The sequence below is a fragment of the Mustela nivalis genome (genome assembly GCF_964662115.1).
Source record: "Mustela nivalis genome assembly, contig: HAP1_SCAFFOLD_292, whole genome shotgun sequence".
In the NCBI taxonomy this organism is placed as follows: Eukaryota; Metazoa; Chordata; class Mammalia; order Carnivora; family Mustelidae; genus Mustela; species Mustela nivalis.
In genome coordinates this window covers 528,559-544,818 of record NW_028136349.1, presented here as the reverse complement: position 1 = coordinate 544,818, position 16,260 = coordinate 528,559, and the positions used below count along the sequence as shown (strand labels likewise).

General features: G+C 48.7%; 2 protein-coding genes across 10 annotated transcripts in view; one reads left to right on the top strand and one right to left on the bottom strand.

The window, feature by feature from the left end:
- The window catches only part of LOC309857055 (uncharacterized protein), a 252,171-nt gene that overhangs the window by 170,978 nt on the left and 64,933 nt on the right, over positions 1-16,260 (top strand). The window lies entirely within an intron of this gene.
- Positions 13,141-16,260, bottom strand: part of LOC309857054 (conserved oligomeric Golgi complex subunit 2-like) — a 32,508-nt gene continuing 29,388 nt past the window's right edge. For 2 of the 5 annotated variants that reach the window (XM_082749933.1, XM_082749936.1), the window contains 2 exons: positions 15,246-15,373; positions 14,594-14,698 (listed from right to left, as the gene is read on the bottom strand). In XM_082749933.1, the coding sequence (XP_082606059.1) occupies positions 14,656-14,698; positions 15,246-15,373 (171 nt within the window). In that variant the 3' untranslated portion in view covers positions 14,594-14,655. Of the gene's footprint in view, positions 13,291-14,593; positions 14,699-15,245; positions 15,374-16,260 lie in introns of those variants that run through there. The other 3 variants (XM_082749935.1, XM_082749934.1, XR_014307453.1) reach the window with 3 other exon arrangements.

The window sequence follows — 16,260 nt, the reverse complement described above, 5'->3', positions numbered from 1 at the left end:
TGACTCCAACTGCATCCAAGTCAGCCATGGCCCTCCACACATCTGCAAAAGAGCGTATATTATCCCCATTAGCACAGAGGAAACCAAGGCTCAGAGAGGTTAAAGAAAAAATAAAAGAGTCCAAGATCATAGCATCATTTAGCAGCATAGCCAGAATGTATAGGAATTACCTCAAAATAGGCCACACTAGTGGAAGAATACCTTAGTGTGGAGTTATGAAAACCTAGGTAGAACGCTGCCTCAGAAAGGCAGATAAGCAATAAAGGAAAAATAAAGAGGCACCTAGGTGGCTCTGTTGGTTAAGCATCTGCATTGGGCTCAGGTCATAATCCTGGGATCTTGCCTTATGTCAGACTTCCTGATCAGCAGGGAGTCTGCTTCTCCCTCTGCCTCTGCTCCCCATTCATTCTCATAAACAAACAAATCAATAAAATCTTACCCCAGAAAAAGAAAAAATAAAGATTATAAGCTTACAATAAAGATATGAATGATGAGTCAAAGCTTTCAGTGACACACCCACACCTGCCTACAGTTCTCTGGCTAAAACATGGGTGGAATTGATGGGGTTAGAAGAACAGGAGGCACATAGGCCTGGACAGCACAGCCCCAGCAGATGCAGAATCCTGGTGTAGGTTTAGCTAGCTTTCATTGTCCTTTAAAATGTCAAAGCTAAAGAAACCTGGTAGGGTTATTGAAGACTGATCCTGGAGGATGCCTGGTTGGCTCAGTCTGTTAGGCAGCAGCCTAACATGACTCAGGTCATGATCACAGGGTCCTGGGATCAGGTCCGGCATCAGACTCCTTACCCAACCAGAAGCCTGCCTCTCCCTCTACCTGTTGCTCCCCCTGCTTGTGCTCTCTCACTGACAAATAAATAATCTTTAAAAAGAAAGAAGAAAGAAAAAAAGAAAAGAAAAATTAAATCTGATCTACAGTATAGAACAACACAAAGGATGGTACTTTCTTGGGCTGATTTCTGATTGTTTGATTTTAAGTAGGCTCCACAGCCAGCACGGACACTAATGCAGGGTTTGATCTCAGGACCCTAAGACCATGAACTGAGCCAAAGGCAGACAATCGATTAAGCCACCCAGGCACCCCACCTTCTTGGGTTCTTTTTTTTTTTTTTTAAGGATTTTATTTATTTATTTGAGAGAGAGAAATCACAAGGAGACGGAGAGGCAGGCAGAGAGAGAGAGAGGGAAGCAGGCTTCCCGCTGAGCAGAGAGCCCGATGCGGGACTCGATCCCAGGACCCTGAGATTATGACCTGAGCCAAAAGCAGCGGCTTAACCCACCCAGGCACCCCACTTTCTTGGGTTCTAATGGGTCTTTTCCTAGGCTCTAATCCTAGCTGTACTGGCTGCCAGGGGGAATGAAGTCCAGCACCACAAGAAAAGCATCCCAAGGCAGCAGTCCTCTGCAGAAGATTTGCTGGTGGCTGCCATCATCAAAGAGTCAGTGGGTGAAGTTGTTGAAGCACAGTGGGAACAATGATAGCCACTGCCTTTTGGGTGTCACTGAATCATCCTACTCATCTTCAGGAAGCCTGGCCCTTCTCCAGTCAACGCAGCAAAAGCACACTTGTTAGAAGAACAGGGGATGGGGTCATCTCCCTCCCTCCCAGAAACTGAAGCAACCAGCCAAACAGTGCAGCACTGGAGTAAAAAATAAAAATATGAAGGAATGTGGCAGCACCTGGGTAGCTCAGTCTGTTAAGCATCTGCCTTTGGGTCAGGTACTGATCTCAGAGATCTGGGATCTGAGACCCACATCAGGCTCCCTGCTCAGTGAGGAGTCTCCCTTTCTTTCTCCCTCTGCCCCTGCTCCTAGCTCATTCTCTCTCTCTCTCTCAAATAAATAAAATCTTTAAAATAAGAAATTTAAAAATGAAGGAATGAATCAAAATGCAGAATTCAGAAACAGAACTACAGATATAAAAACTACATATAAAAACCTGAAATATGACCCGGTGAGTGAGGAAGGATTATTAAATCATGATACTGTATGAATTGATTGCCAATTTTTTCTTAGAACATAGAGCACACTGCACTACACGAAAACAAAAACACAAAATTAGGATTGAATACAAAAACAAAATTATCAGTGTTATTCCATCAAGTGTTTCTCTAACCTACTGATCAAAACCTCAGTTCATCCTCCAAAAGAATCTGGGCACCACCTCAGCACACACGAACACGTTTTCAGGCCACAGTTCACACTGCTCCAGTCCCCACTCTAAGTCCTGAGCCATGGGCTCCTTCAGGCAAAGCCACCACCAACTATGTCAGGGCCCCTGCCCTAGAAATCCCCAAACCCAATGACTTCACAACAGGGAGACTCAGGGAGATTCATATGGGCAGAAATGTGGGACTTTGACTTTTTTTTTTTAAATTAAAAGAAAAATACAGCAAGAAACATTTCTAGCACAACGTGAAGAGCTAATCTCTCACAATGTCGAGAGTATTAGAATTATCAATACACCATCAATAGTTTGATAGGTCAAACAGGCCAAAAGCTGGAAACACAAGAGGAAATGCTCACAGCAAACAGACCTGAAAGCCAGGGCCTGGACCGGCTGACATTGCTCTGCCGCTTACCACAGCGAGAAAGTGTAACTTTCCTGGGCCTCAACTTCCCTCCTGGCCAGCAGGAAAGTGGCAACACCACAAAACTCATGTCTGGTCGGGGATTACGTGAAAGGAGAATGCTCGGTGAGAGCCCCGCCACACCGCCCGTCCAGCCACAGTCTGTGCCCAGTGAATGGGAATTTCCTCTACTGCAGCCACACGAAGAGATGAAGGATCTGCACAGGATGCCTGTTTATTTACCAGTCCCAAAACCACGTTCTGCCATAAACAGAGAGGGCAAGAGACCCCAAGAGATGGGAATATCCCTCACCCTTGCCTGGACCAGGCTTTCAAGACAAGTTGGAAAGCCCACCACAGCTCTCTCACTGACTCTGAATGAGCCTTTGGAAGACAACACCATCCCAAACAACAGTTTAATTTACTTCTCTTTAAAAAGCAGTGAGACAAGGTCTTGGCCACATCTTCATAAATTAACAGCTTAGGAGGCTAAACCCCAATGATTTAGTTATGTCCCCAGTAGGCAAACCTCCACTGGTGGGCAGCTTCAGGGAGAAAGGGTGCCTCCCCATCCATGAGGACACCCTCTGACATTCATCTGAAGATGCTTCCTACCCATGGGCATTTACTCCCTGGAACCCTCCCCATCTAAGTTCCCCTCTGGATGCTGCATGAGGCAACTTCCTCACACCCCCATCACCTCTGGCGACACCGCAGCTACCCCCGAGCCTTCAAGCAGGGTGCACCTGTCTTTGCTGCCAAGCGTCCCATTAGCCCAGCTCCATCACTGATTTCTGTACCCATAATTAATTAACTTATGCATGTATGTATTTCTTTATTTTTACAGATTCATTTATTTTAGGGAGAGAGAGACAGAGACAGAGATACAGAGAGAGCACACACACACAAATACAGGGAGATAGAACCTCCAGCAGATTCTACTCTGAGAGCAGAGCACACCTCAGGGCTCAATCCCACCACCCTGAGATCATGACCTTAGCTGAAACCAAGAGTTGGATGCTTCAAAGACTGAGCCACCAGGCACCCCTCTGTACCCTTAATCTTAAGAAAAGACAGACGCCGCTTCTTTCTGTCAGCCACGGCCTCATAAGCCATCTGTCACACAGCCAAAGCTTCCAGAGGATAGGACCAGGTCTGCAACACCAGTGATGCCAGAGTATCACCATAAAACTACAATCTAGTGAGTACCAGGCTCTTCTCTAAGCTCCTAATATGGCCTTCTATTTTGTACCCGTCACAGACCTACATGCTAGGTATTATCCCCAGTGCACAGAGGGGGACACTGAGGTCCATGGCTTACCCAAGCGATCTACTTTTATGTGGCAGCAGCAGGGGCCTGAACCCAAGTCTGTGACTCCAAGGCCCCTCCGTCAACTCTGTTACTCATGCAGCCCTACACAGTCATCAAATACCTCCCTAAACCCTCATCCCTCCTGTGAAAAAGCATGGTCTTCTGCCATTTCCCAGATGGGAAGAAAGCCGGCGTGAGCCAGATATAGTGACCTGCCCATGATGGTACAGGCGATGTCCCCCCTGTTCTCCCTCCAACACCCATGTCATTCTGCACGAGGCCCCATGGGGTCCTTCATGCTTCCAGTGGAAAACTCTGGCGAGACCACCAGGCTCCTGGCAGGCCTTCATCTTGACCCTGGAGGACAGCACCAGTTAGGAGAAACCGGCTAGTTAAGCCTCTGAAATGGGGTCCTACCACCCAGGAAAACCCCCTTATCTCCAGGGCATCGCCCGTGTGAATTAGCTGGCTTTGTAGAGGGCTCCACAAGCACCAGCCTTGCTGAGTCACTTTCTCTAAGGTGGTGGCTGAGACTAAAAGGACCCAGGAAAGAAAGGCATAGGCTGTTGTGGAACTCCAGTGCCTTGGCATCAACAATTAATGTGAGCAGCTGCCTCTGCTCACCAGATCTGCATTTTATGTGGGGCACACTGTTCAAAGTTTACACCCCCCATCTCTGTAACCTTCACGACAACCCCTGGAGCTCCCTGCACCATCATTACCACCTCACAGACAAGGAGACAAGGCATGAGGGGTGTGTAGAATGATGCAGCTCTGTGCTGGGGCCAACCTGGGGAGGACTCCCACAGGCTTGCTCTTCCCACTGCTGCAGAAGCAGCTGAAAACAACGAGTTTTTCAGTTTGCATTATGTAGAGTGGAAAAGTCAACCATAAAGGTCATTCAATTTTTATGTGTTATTCCTCAGAATAAAAACAGTTCCAAAAAATAATTTCCGAGAAGTTCAACATATTCCTTCTTCCAGGTGCCTGGAATGTGATGGAATGTTGTTAAAATAACTTCTGGCCCATCAGCATGCCAGACAGAAACTGGAAGTAAGCTGTTGCAGGTCCCCAAAGGCTCCGTCACAACCCTAAGGAGAAGACATAGAACTTTCACTGTCCCAAAGTAATTATGTTTAAAAAAAAAAAAAAAGACACAGGTGGAACATTTTAAATTACAGACTTTCAATGCAGGGGCAGTGGGGGCAGGGGGGGTGTCCCCCCACTACCCCCAAATGTTTCAGCTATATATAGTGACTTACCAAATGACTCATCACAAGTACCTACAAGGCGACTGACAGGCAACTGACCGATGAGGAAGGTATTCTGACTGCTTAACAAAACCAACACAACTTAGAATCTTCATTATTAAGAAGAGAAAACCATTTATTAAACACTCACCAGGCACCAAACCCGCTAGGCACTGTCACACGATCTACTCATCACAAGGCTGCCAAACTCAGTGCAGAAACTGATGCTGAGTAAGTCACCTAAGGTCATGCAGCACCAGAAACTGGATTCCAACCAGGTCTGACATCAAAGCCCACCCCAGCTTGCTGCAATGCTTCAGAACCTAAGCTTTGTGATGATCAATAAACTACATGCTTAACAATGTTTACACATCTCTGTTAGAATTCAGGGAAAGGTTTTTAAAAATAACATACACAAAGGGAAAAAATAATACAGGTTCTGGAGGCAGGCTGCCCAGGGTTCAAATCTTGACTCCTCCACTTGCAAGCTGTGTGACCTTGGACTCCTTTAGCTCCCCTGTGCCCATATTTCCATGCATTAAAATGGTAACCATAACAGACCCTATCTCCTAAGGCAAATAAAGCATTTTGGTGTTGTTGTTCTTGTTTTAAGATTTTATTATTTATTTGACAGAGAGAGAGAGACAGGGTGAGAGAGAACACACACAGGGGGAGTGTAAAAGGGAGAAGCAGGCTTCCCGCTGAGCAGGAAGCCTGGGGAGGATTATATCCCAGCACCATGGGGGCATAACCTCAGCTGAACAACTGAGAAACCCAGGTGCCCACAAATAAAACACTGAGAATCATTCCTGGCATGAGTTAAACCTCAGAAGGTGTGGGCTGGTATTACTTCTTGCTGGGCACTAGATAGGGTCAGCAGCCTCAGGTCCACTGTTTTAGCAACTCATTTGCATAAACAAAGCCCAGGCTCAGCCACTTTGTGCTTACCCTATGGTTTCTTCCTGTCACTAACATCTCTCCTCACTCCTGCTCTGTGGCACTAAGCTCTGGGCCTCAACTTCCCATCTGTCAAATGAGGTGAGGAGCCCAGCTGATCTATCTGAGGTCCTTCCGGCTGGGCAACCTAGGATTCTTGGTAACTCAGGGCCCAGAAATTTCAGAACCATCCTAACACAAACATTACCAGATGACACTCACTCATTTTCCTCAGATCTTCTCTTCCGTATTATGTATAAATGCTTATTTTCATGGCAAATCTTCTCCAAGATCCCAGAGCTCCACGAGCACCCAGAATAGGCTGGGCAGGCATCCCCAGTGCTGAGGCTGGGGACATGATGGTCAGAAGCTCTGACCTCCAGGGGAGACGGATTCCAAATCAAGCTGCTCTGATAAGCAGGTCCTCCCTGTTAGAGAGGATTTCAACAGAGCACAGTTAAGAGGAAGTGTAGGCAAGAAACTCAGAACTTGGCCCACTGGACAGAGGGCAGTAGGACAGTGGGCCGGAGGGGTGACAGAGGGATGGAGAGGAACGGCACGATCAACAGAGGCCAGCCAAGGCAGCACTGATGCTCAATGTGAGAGGGTGGGCTGGGGACACACTGTGAAAATGGCTTCACAGGCAGGAAGCAAGCCCAGCTCAGCACAAAGCAAAGTCCTGAGCAGGAACATTCTGGGACCAGGTTGGACACTAAGGTGAGCTGAAAATGGCTGTGCGACCCAGTGCAGTCTGAATCTCACCCATGCCTCTCACAGGCTGGGTGACCCCGGACCAGTTATGCTACGTCCTTTAATGTTTCCTAAAGGGTATATTCACTCCATAACCCTGAGCCATGTTCTCATTTCGGTGAGTGTGGGAGGCCACAATAAGGCTTGAGACGAGAACCGAACCAGACCCTGATTTGTGCCTCCTTTAAAGTCCAAATAACCTAACAAAAGGTTTAGGACGGAAAAAGTTCAGTAGCACTGGGAAAGAGTCTGTGCTATGTGTTGTACACTCACCTACGTGACTTCCCACACGCTTACTAAACAAATGAGAACAATTCGGTTGGGCTAAAAAGTTCGTTGCTGGTCCTTGCTGCCTTAGTACAGCCCATAAATTACTTTCACGTTTGCTGTATTTGTACTGGCATCAGCCATTTGGCGTCATGAGGAACCGTAGTTGCTTAACTAAACACAGACGTAATGTCACTATATATATGGCCTTAATGCTTTGAATAAACTTAGCACTGCTGGACATCCTCCTCAGTGCTCCTCCTGCCCCCCATCTCTCTGCTTCTCGAGTTCTTTTCTTCTTCCTCTTACCCTCATGTTCCTGGTTGATTTGTTGCGCCGGCCACGACAGGTGAGGATCTGACAGTGCCCACAATCTACAGAGATCCAATATATACAACTAGGACAGCCTGGAGGGGGGTGGGCAACCCGGGCTGGACAGGGAGTTAGGAAGAAGTCAGGAAGGGTGCCTGGGTGGCTCAGTGGGTTAAGCCGCTGCCTTCGGCTCAGGTCATGATCTCAGGGTCCTGGGATCGAGTCCCACATCGGGCTCTCTGCTCAGCAGGGAGCCTGCTTCCTCCTCTCTCTCTCTCTGCCTGCCTCTCTGCCTACTTGTGGTCTCTTTCTGTCAAATAAATAAAATAAAATAAAAAATCTTAAAAAAAAAAGGAGTCAGGAAGAAGTCATTCCCACACTTGAGGCATGGGTTGGTACTGACCAGAGACTCTGGGCAAGAGACAGTGTCCTAGGACTGCTGTAAGACTAGCTGGGTTCAGGAAAAGCACCTAACAGTGTGTAGATGTAACCCATCTGTAAAAGGGGTGCGGGGGGGGGTGGTTGCAGCTGGTTGAGCATCTGACTCTTTGTTTTGGCACAGGTCCATTCACCTGGCCCATTCACCTGTGCCTGCATGTGTTCTGTGGTGTGCTCTTTATCTCTTTCTCTCTCTCAAATAAATAAATCTAAAAAAAAAAAAAAAGGAAGTCAGGAAGGATCAGGAGACCTGCTGTTAAGGTCCCAAAGACTCCACCCTCCTCAACTAGCCTCCGGAAATAAAGTAAGTGGATGCCCAGGAGCCTCCTGGACACAAAACTTTCCAAAGCAAAGCTTTCAATTTCATACTGGAGAAAAAAATGCTGTGCAAATTCAAGACAAAAAAGCCAGCCAGGGTGGGGTGGGTTTGGACGGGGTTGGCCCTGTAGGGCTCTGGCCACTAAATGCCCACTGCCCAAGCCAGGAGCCTGGAGTCTGTGCAGCCAGTGCTTCCTGAGGCTTCCACATCTTGGCCTCGCCCTGAAGTTTCCTCCTGGAAGCTCCTTACCCAGGGAGGCCACCTGTGAGCACCCCCTCACACACACCCCAGCTTCTGCCCCTCCATCCAGCTGGAGTGAAGGATCCCCAAGCCTGCTCTCTCTGGTCTCTCCTGCACAGAGAGGAGTATGTGCCCCAGAAAGGAGGGTCCCTGAGGATACCTGAGTCCCTGGCCCGAAGACAGCTGGCTTGAGAATGTGGGGTTTTGGTGCGCTAGGCACAGCAGTTCCTCGAGGAAACAGGGTAGGGAGCTCCAAGGTGGAGGGGAGTCCCGGGAGTCTGGGATCGCAGATGCCAGTGGCCCCCAAGTGGAAGGGTTTCAGTGACCCCAGAGGTTAGAGGGGCCAGGGGTCAGGCCTGGAGGTGGACAAGGACCTGTGGGCTAGGGGGCCGGAGATGGAAGTGATCCCAGGGCGGTCGCAGCCCCAAAATAGTGGTGTGGGGGTGGGGGTGGGGGAAAGGGGTCCATGGGCCAGAAAGGAATGGTATCCTGGGGCTCCTGGGTAAAAGGCAGTTGAGGTGGAGGGGGCCCAGTGGGGCCCAGGCTGCGTGGGCAGAACCAGCTCCTCTCGGGCTGGGGAGCCCGGCAATTCTGAGGGGCAAAATTTTCCATCAAGTTCTGGAAAAGAAGCCTGTCAGCACAGGCGTCTCTCTGGGGGTCAGACAAGCTCAGTGGTGCTGGGCTTCTTGATGTCAGTAGGGCCCCACGGGTTCCCTGGATACAGAGAAGTGGAGCGAGGGCTGTGGGGCAAGGGCTGTGGGGCAAGGGCTATGGGGCATAGAAGCACCAGGCCAGCAGCAACCTGTCTGCCAGGCCCCCCTCCCGCTCCCTTCGACGAAGCAGCAGGTGGCAGCGGGCAGGAGGAACACAGCCTCCCTCTCTCCCTAGCGCCCCTACCCCTCCCCAGCCCTTCAGTACCTGAGTCAGCGGGGCACCGATGCACTCCCCCATGCCCTGCCCCGCCAGCCCAGAACCCCTGCCTCCCCGGGAGGCGCTACTTGCGCAGTGAGTTCGCTGGGCCCGCAGAAGGCGGTGGGAAGGGCAGGCAGGAGCGGGCGCGCTGCGGCGGGTGGGGGCGGCAAACAGCGGTGCAGGCCTCTGCAGGCCCGCGCGCCCTCGCCCAGCCTCCTGTCTGTCCTGTCCGGTGAGGGGCCTGGCTGCGCCCCCTGCCAGTTCCAGCTGCTCTTCTGCTGACTCCAGGACCCCAGCACCCCCGCCCAGTCCCGGCCTCCCTGCCACTGCTTGAGCTCCAGGCTAGGCCCGCTGCCGCTCCTGGGCGGCTGAGCTGCGGCCCCGGTGCGGTGTGGCTGGCCCTTTTCTCTCCCCAGGGCACAGTGGAGCCTTGAGGGAAGGCCTGAGGGGATCTTCCGTCTGCTCAGTGCCAGTGGACACTCTCCAGGGGCCTCTCTACCTGGTGGGCTCCACCCATGGCCATCTTGGAACACCCAGAATCCCCTTCAGAGACCAGGTGAAGCCCTCCTTGGGGAATCCAGGCTCCTGGGACCAAGGCGAGTTGATCTTGTGTACTGCTGTGTTTGTTCCCTGGCCTGGCATGGATTGACAGTTGCTGAATTGATCTATTCTGGGGTCATCAAGGGCAGAGCAAAGAGTTCAGGGCTGGGATCCCCAGGCCTGGGGTCCACACAGGCTTAGAGCTGTCTTGGCTGTCCCTGACAGAATGACCAAAGAGGAACCCTCAGAAACATGGATCTGCCTTGAACTGGCAGAGCATTCAGGGATAGGAAGGGGAATGTCTCCTTCGCAGAGTATCTGGAAGCCTGCAGTGGAAGATGGATTTGTCTGAGCCATAGTCATTAGTGTTGGGCCAAGGAACCCCTGGCTTGCTTCTCCTACCTGCATCCTAGGTCTAAAAGGGTGTCTGGGTGGCTCCCTCAGTGCAGTATCTGTCCAGGGTCCTGGGATCCAGCCCTGCATCTGGCTCCCTGCTCAGTGCAGATCCTGCTTCTCTTTCATCCTCTCCCTCTACTTGTGCTGTAAAATACAATGAAAAAAAAAAAGTTAAGAGGGGGAACAAAATGGCGCAGAAGTAGGAGGAGGCGTCTTTTCAACTTGTGCCCCAAAATGAGCTGATTACCTACCAATCACCCATGAACTCCAATCACCCATGAAATCAGCCTTAGATCAGAATTATACACGTCTGGATCTCTACAGGGGGAGAAGAAGCCAGTGGGCAGGTAAAGCGGGGTGGGAACTGTGAACTGATATCAGAAGATAAACAAAAGGGGGAGGGAGCTACCAGAGGCAACCAGTTGGAAAGTAATACCCCAATACGAGCGAGAGTGCCCTGCGTCTGGGGACCAGCATTAACTCGGAGACTGGTTGAAAGCACTCCAAAAGAGCAAAGGATCTCAGGGGAAATTGTAGGACTTTGGGCGGCTAGGGACAGGGGCTTAAGTCCCCGGTCCCAGGAAGCCTCCCGTGGCGCTGAGGCAGAGAGTGCAGCAGAGAAACCAGCTCTTGGTCCCTAAGCTGCCAGGGCACTGAGAATGCATGGGGTCCATTTCCTGTGAGGGGATGGGAGCCACACCAGGCGGCAGAATGCAAGAGTCCTGCTATAGAGCCTGAGATACTCCCCTGAGAGAGGTATAAAGGCCCAGCCAGTGCCCTTTGATACAGGCCCTTGTTTCAGAGCCTGCACCAAACTCTCGCCCCAGTGAGGTGCGCGAAGGCCCAGCCTGGTGCTCTCAGACCTGTGCCCCATTCTCAGAGCCTGAGACCCGCGCGCGAACCTCTGCCTTCCCTGAAATTGGTGCGGGCAAGGTGGGCGCTCTTAGACCCAGAAAGACCAGGCACTCCCAGCCCGGGCCAGCGGGAAAATCTCAGTGTGCGATTGCTGCTTGGAACCTCTCTAGCAGTCTAGAGGTGCCCAAAGCTGCTGCTGCTGTGCTTTTGGGTACAAGCAAAAGATCCTCCATCCCCAGGGACAGCGACTTGGAACCTGCTCTGCCAGTGGCCAAGGGGGAACTTATTTGGGCTCTGCAGCCAGACTGAGGCTTCTCTCTGAGAGGGAGATCAGGGTGCGGTTTGTTTTCCTCTAAAACTACAAAAACCATCAAAAGCGGTCAAAGTGAGAAAAAAAATGAACAAACAAAAAACCGCCAGAGAACAAAAGCCTGAAAAAAAAAGTTTCCTCAGAGCCCACCCCCTTGAGGGGGGCGGGATGACTTAAGTCAGGGAACATCATTGACTGAAAACCCACATGGCAGGCCCCTTCCCCAGAAAACAAACCAAGAAAGAAAAAAAAAAGAGAGAGAGAGAGAGAAAAAGTACTACAAGAGAACTACCACTACTTCATAGGAAAACTTTTATCTTTCATTCATTCCCACTATTCTGGTTCTTTTTTTAAATATATATAGGAAATTTTTTAACCCCAGCAGGATGGTGGAAGGGGTACATAGCTGAGTGCCTCCCGGGTCTGACCCTGTGTGACGCCACCCGGTGCCTGCAGCTGCCCTCTGGAAGGTGTTGCTTTAGCGGCAGAGCCGGAGGGCACCAAGCGTGTGTCTGTCTCCAAAGTCCTGGGCACCACATCACAATGCCTTCCTGAGAAGCAGAATCAAGGACAGTTGCTGATCTTCATTCCTTCCCACCAAAGGTATCTCATACACCATCTTTGGAAGTTGGAGCCAGGGGGCGCCTGGGTGGCTCAGTGGGTTAAGCCGCTGCCTTCGGCTCAGGTCATGATCTCGGGGTCCTGGGATCGAGTCCCGCATCGGGCTCTCTGCTCGGAAGGGAGCCTGCTTCCTCCTCTCTCTCTGTCTGCCTCTCTGCCTACTTGTGATCTCTGTCAAATAAATAAATAAAATATTTAAAAAAAATTATCTTTATTATAACTACTTCCTTTCGTTTGATTGAGCTGCCCTTTTCTGATGGGTTTAAATGAGTCGTTTCTTTTATTCAAAAAAATGTTTGAAATTGAAGACATTTGACACTAAAGTTTCCTTAGAGTAAAACATCTGGTGTCTTCTGTAAGTTTTGGTATGAAATAGTCTCCTATGCAATTAATCTTTACAAATATGGCTTTCCTTAGGTGTAAGAAAGAAATGTTTTCTGAGGGAAATAAGGATGTCTATTTTCTTTTTTTTTTTTTTAAAGATTTAACAGACAAAGATCACAAGTAGGCAGAGAGGCAGGCAGAGAGAGAAGGAGGGAAGTGGGCTCCCCGCTGAGCAAAGAGCCCGACGTGGGGCTCCATCCCAGCCAAAGGCAGAAGCTTAACCCACCCAGGTGCCCCGAGATGTTTATTTTCATTTGGGATTATGGAGGGGCAAGGTGTTTTTGGCTCTCCTGCTGAAGGAGGGACTCAGTCAGTATTGTCTCCACCTTTTTCCCTAATAGTAGCTCTGGAAGATGAAGATGTCCCTCCATCTCCCAGACATGAGGGTTTGACCAGGACATGGGATGTATAAGCTCATTGACATACTCTCATGAACTAAGCCCTGGTTTATTGGTCACAGTCGTTCTCCAAGTATTTTCAGGAGTAAACTTCAGGTGTTGCCCTTACTCTAATTTTTCTTTCTGAGACTTCTGACTGCAATCCCTACTTCCTGCAGTCACTCGAGGAGAAACGAGGCATGTGGTAGCGCAACAGTGTGTTTTTCTTTCAAGATGACAGAATTACTCTTGATTTCTGGACGCATCTCGGATTTTCATATACGAACATGGATTTTGGTGTCTACCCTGAGAAGGTGATACGTACGGTGTGAGGCACACTTGTATTCTCATGACACGTCACCTGGGTTACCCAGAACTTTCTGGGCCCGGCAGAAAGGAAGAAACCCGGGTGAATTCCTCATTGTTCCAGCAGGCTGTCAGCCCTCAAAGGCCTTCTGGATGTGTTTGTGCATCGCAGTGTCTGCTGTGTAAGATACAGAAAGAGCACAGTAGTTCAGTTAGGAAAACATTTTCCAGGAGGAACCAGGATTCAGTTTGGGTGACTCTTGACCATTTTTCATCTTCTGATGACTGAAAGTGGTAGTTAGTCTACAGTCATGGTTTTAACATGCATTTCGAATGTAATGTTAGTTTCCATCAACATAAAACTATAAGAACTGTCTTCCTAAAGGGCATTCGTGTAAGGCCCGTTATTTTCCAGCTTGATTAAAGAAAACAAAATTTTTCTGGAATGCTTTCTTCCTACTCTGTATTAGGACTGGATTGAAAGTGATTTATTGTGGATAGGGTTATACCTGGTCGTGGAATTTTGTTTCTGTTCCTGGGTTTTTAAAGGTGGCAGAGTTGACTTTCTGATTTTAATTCATCTTCACTAGATGAAGAATTCACAAATAGGACTTTTTCTTGAAATAACCATAGCCTGGGGGCGCTTGGGTGGCTCAGTTCATGATCTCAGGGTCCTGGGATCGAGTCCCACATTGGGCTCCCTGCTCAGTGGGGAGCCTGCTTCACTCTTTGCCTCCCCCTCTGCTTATGCTTTCTCTAATAAGTAAATAAATAAATAACCTAAAAAAAAGAAGTTGTATTTGACTGGAGCTTCATGTGGAGTGACAGATCAACAGAAAGACAAAGGGATATGAGACAGGAAGCAATGAAGGAAAACACAGAGGCGCACAGTATAGACAGATGTTCCTCGGCTTATGACAGCCTCGGCTTCTAATAAACCCACTGTTCAGCTGGAAATCTCTTTAGTTGAAAATGCATGGAAAACACCTAAGCGACTGAACATCAGAGCTTAGCCCCGCCTAACTTAAATGTGTTGAGAACACTTACCGTATTGCACAATTGGGCAAAATCCCCTAACACAAAGCCTATTTCACAATAAAATGTCTGGTATCTCATGTAACTTACTGAACAGTGCACTGAAAGCCAGAACAGGACGGTTCAAGTGTGTTGGTTGCTGACCCTCGTGATCACGTGGTTTGCCTGGGGGCTGTGCTCGCTGCCCCTGCCCAGCATTACAAAAAAGGACCCTACTGTAGATCGCCAGCCTGGGAAAAAATCCAAACTAAATGCATATCACTTCTGCACTATTATAAAAAGTCAAAAAACCATAAACTGAACCAAGGTGAAGTCAGGGATCTTCTGTACCAGGTGTGTTAGGGAAGGTCAAGCGCTCCTGTCTGGCCAGGAACCATAGTAGTATGGGGTAAAGTTCCACAGTAGAAAGTTCTACAGCGGAGAACCACTAGGACTCAAGCACCAAGGGTCACAAATTGCGCAGGAAGACTGGATGCTCCTCTGTGGGCGATGAGAAGCCACGAGCGACTCAGGAAGGCTGCAGAGCTCTGGGCAGGTGGGACAGCTGAGGGCTGCAATGAAGAGGGACAGGTGGAGCTGGGAGACCAGGTGGGGAGAGCCCGCTACCCTCGAACAAAAGGCGACAAAGGTCTGGACTGGGATGATGGAGATGGTGGAAGGTAATGGGATATTCATGAAACAGAACTGGAAAGCCATGGAAATGAAATAAGAGAGGGAGGGAAATCCGAACATGACTTTAATTGCCATCAGTATAAAATGTGTTGAATTAAAATGAATTGGTATTTCTAGACTGATGATGACATCACAATAATGGAAGGAAACCAATTTTGATTTTGAACCTGGTTAAGGAGAAAGTATAGACAAGAGAAAAGCAGAGGCTCTGGAGTCACACAAATGTCACCGTTGAGATTCGTCCCCACTCTTCATTCCCTTCCCTGTAAACCCAGGCAAGCGACACCTGCCTCACAGCACTGGTAACAAATAGGGAAGAGCACACGTTCCCAGGTCAGACAGGACAGCCAGGGATCAGCGGCACATGAGGAGGTGACAGGTGGTCACTAAACTGAGCTCAGGTGCATACACAGCATTTTACGTCACCTTGAGATGGCTCCTCCTGTGACCTCTCGAAGAAGGCGGCAGTGGTGAGGAACGAACTCCAGGAGCTTATTAGCATACATGATCTTCAGGCCGTCCGGATGAGACTCAACGATCTGCTCTACAATCACCTAGCAGAAGGAAGAGCGTTTTATTTTTATTCATTTATTTGTTTGTTTGTTTGTGTTTTTGTTTGTTTTTAAAGCACCTAAAAGAGAAGTATGAACTATACACTACAGAGAAAAGAATCGAGTAAACCTTAAAAATGCACTTCGTTCTTCCTCCTCCCCACTCAGTATGCTTTCTAAACAGGAGGTAAGTAACACCGGCATGAAAATCTAGGTCCCGGGATTTGGGAATACTGCTCCAACCCTGGGGGACACAGAGGCTGAGGGTCAGAGACTTGCCTGAAGCTAAAACATTACACACACTCATCTGCTTCCCTTCTGAGCTTAAAAGCGAAATACTGTATCTGCAGACAACAGCTCTGTACCATCTTCACCCTGGCCTTATCCTCTACTGTCTCCAGAACAGGGAAAGGGCTGTGATGGAAAGTGATGGAAGAAAACACATCTTATTTTGCTTTACTATTTTATTTTTTTTTTGGTGAGGCTGAGTTGCAGGAGGTGAATGACAAGCATACAAACTTAAAATACAAACGTGGCCACAGTTCATTTAATGACATGGAAGTAAAGTACTTCCCTAATTTAGCATATTAGATTCAATTCAATGAAAAGGGCATAAATTAAATAACTAAAATATTTTCATTTAGTGACAAAGAATAATGTGATCTTTTTCACCCCCACAGAGAGAGCTATGAACTATAATAGGATACATACAAAGAACTGACAGATCATTTACTTTTAGTAGTCTTAATGAAGCTGAGACGATTACTGAAATTAATCCTTCAATTTACTTCTATCACTGGGATACTGTCTCATTTTAAAACTGGAAGCCTTTCATCCTGAAGTCATGGTGGGTAGCTTTATACTTACTGGACAGAAAGAGCACTCGCACT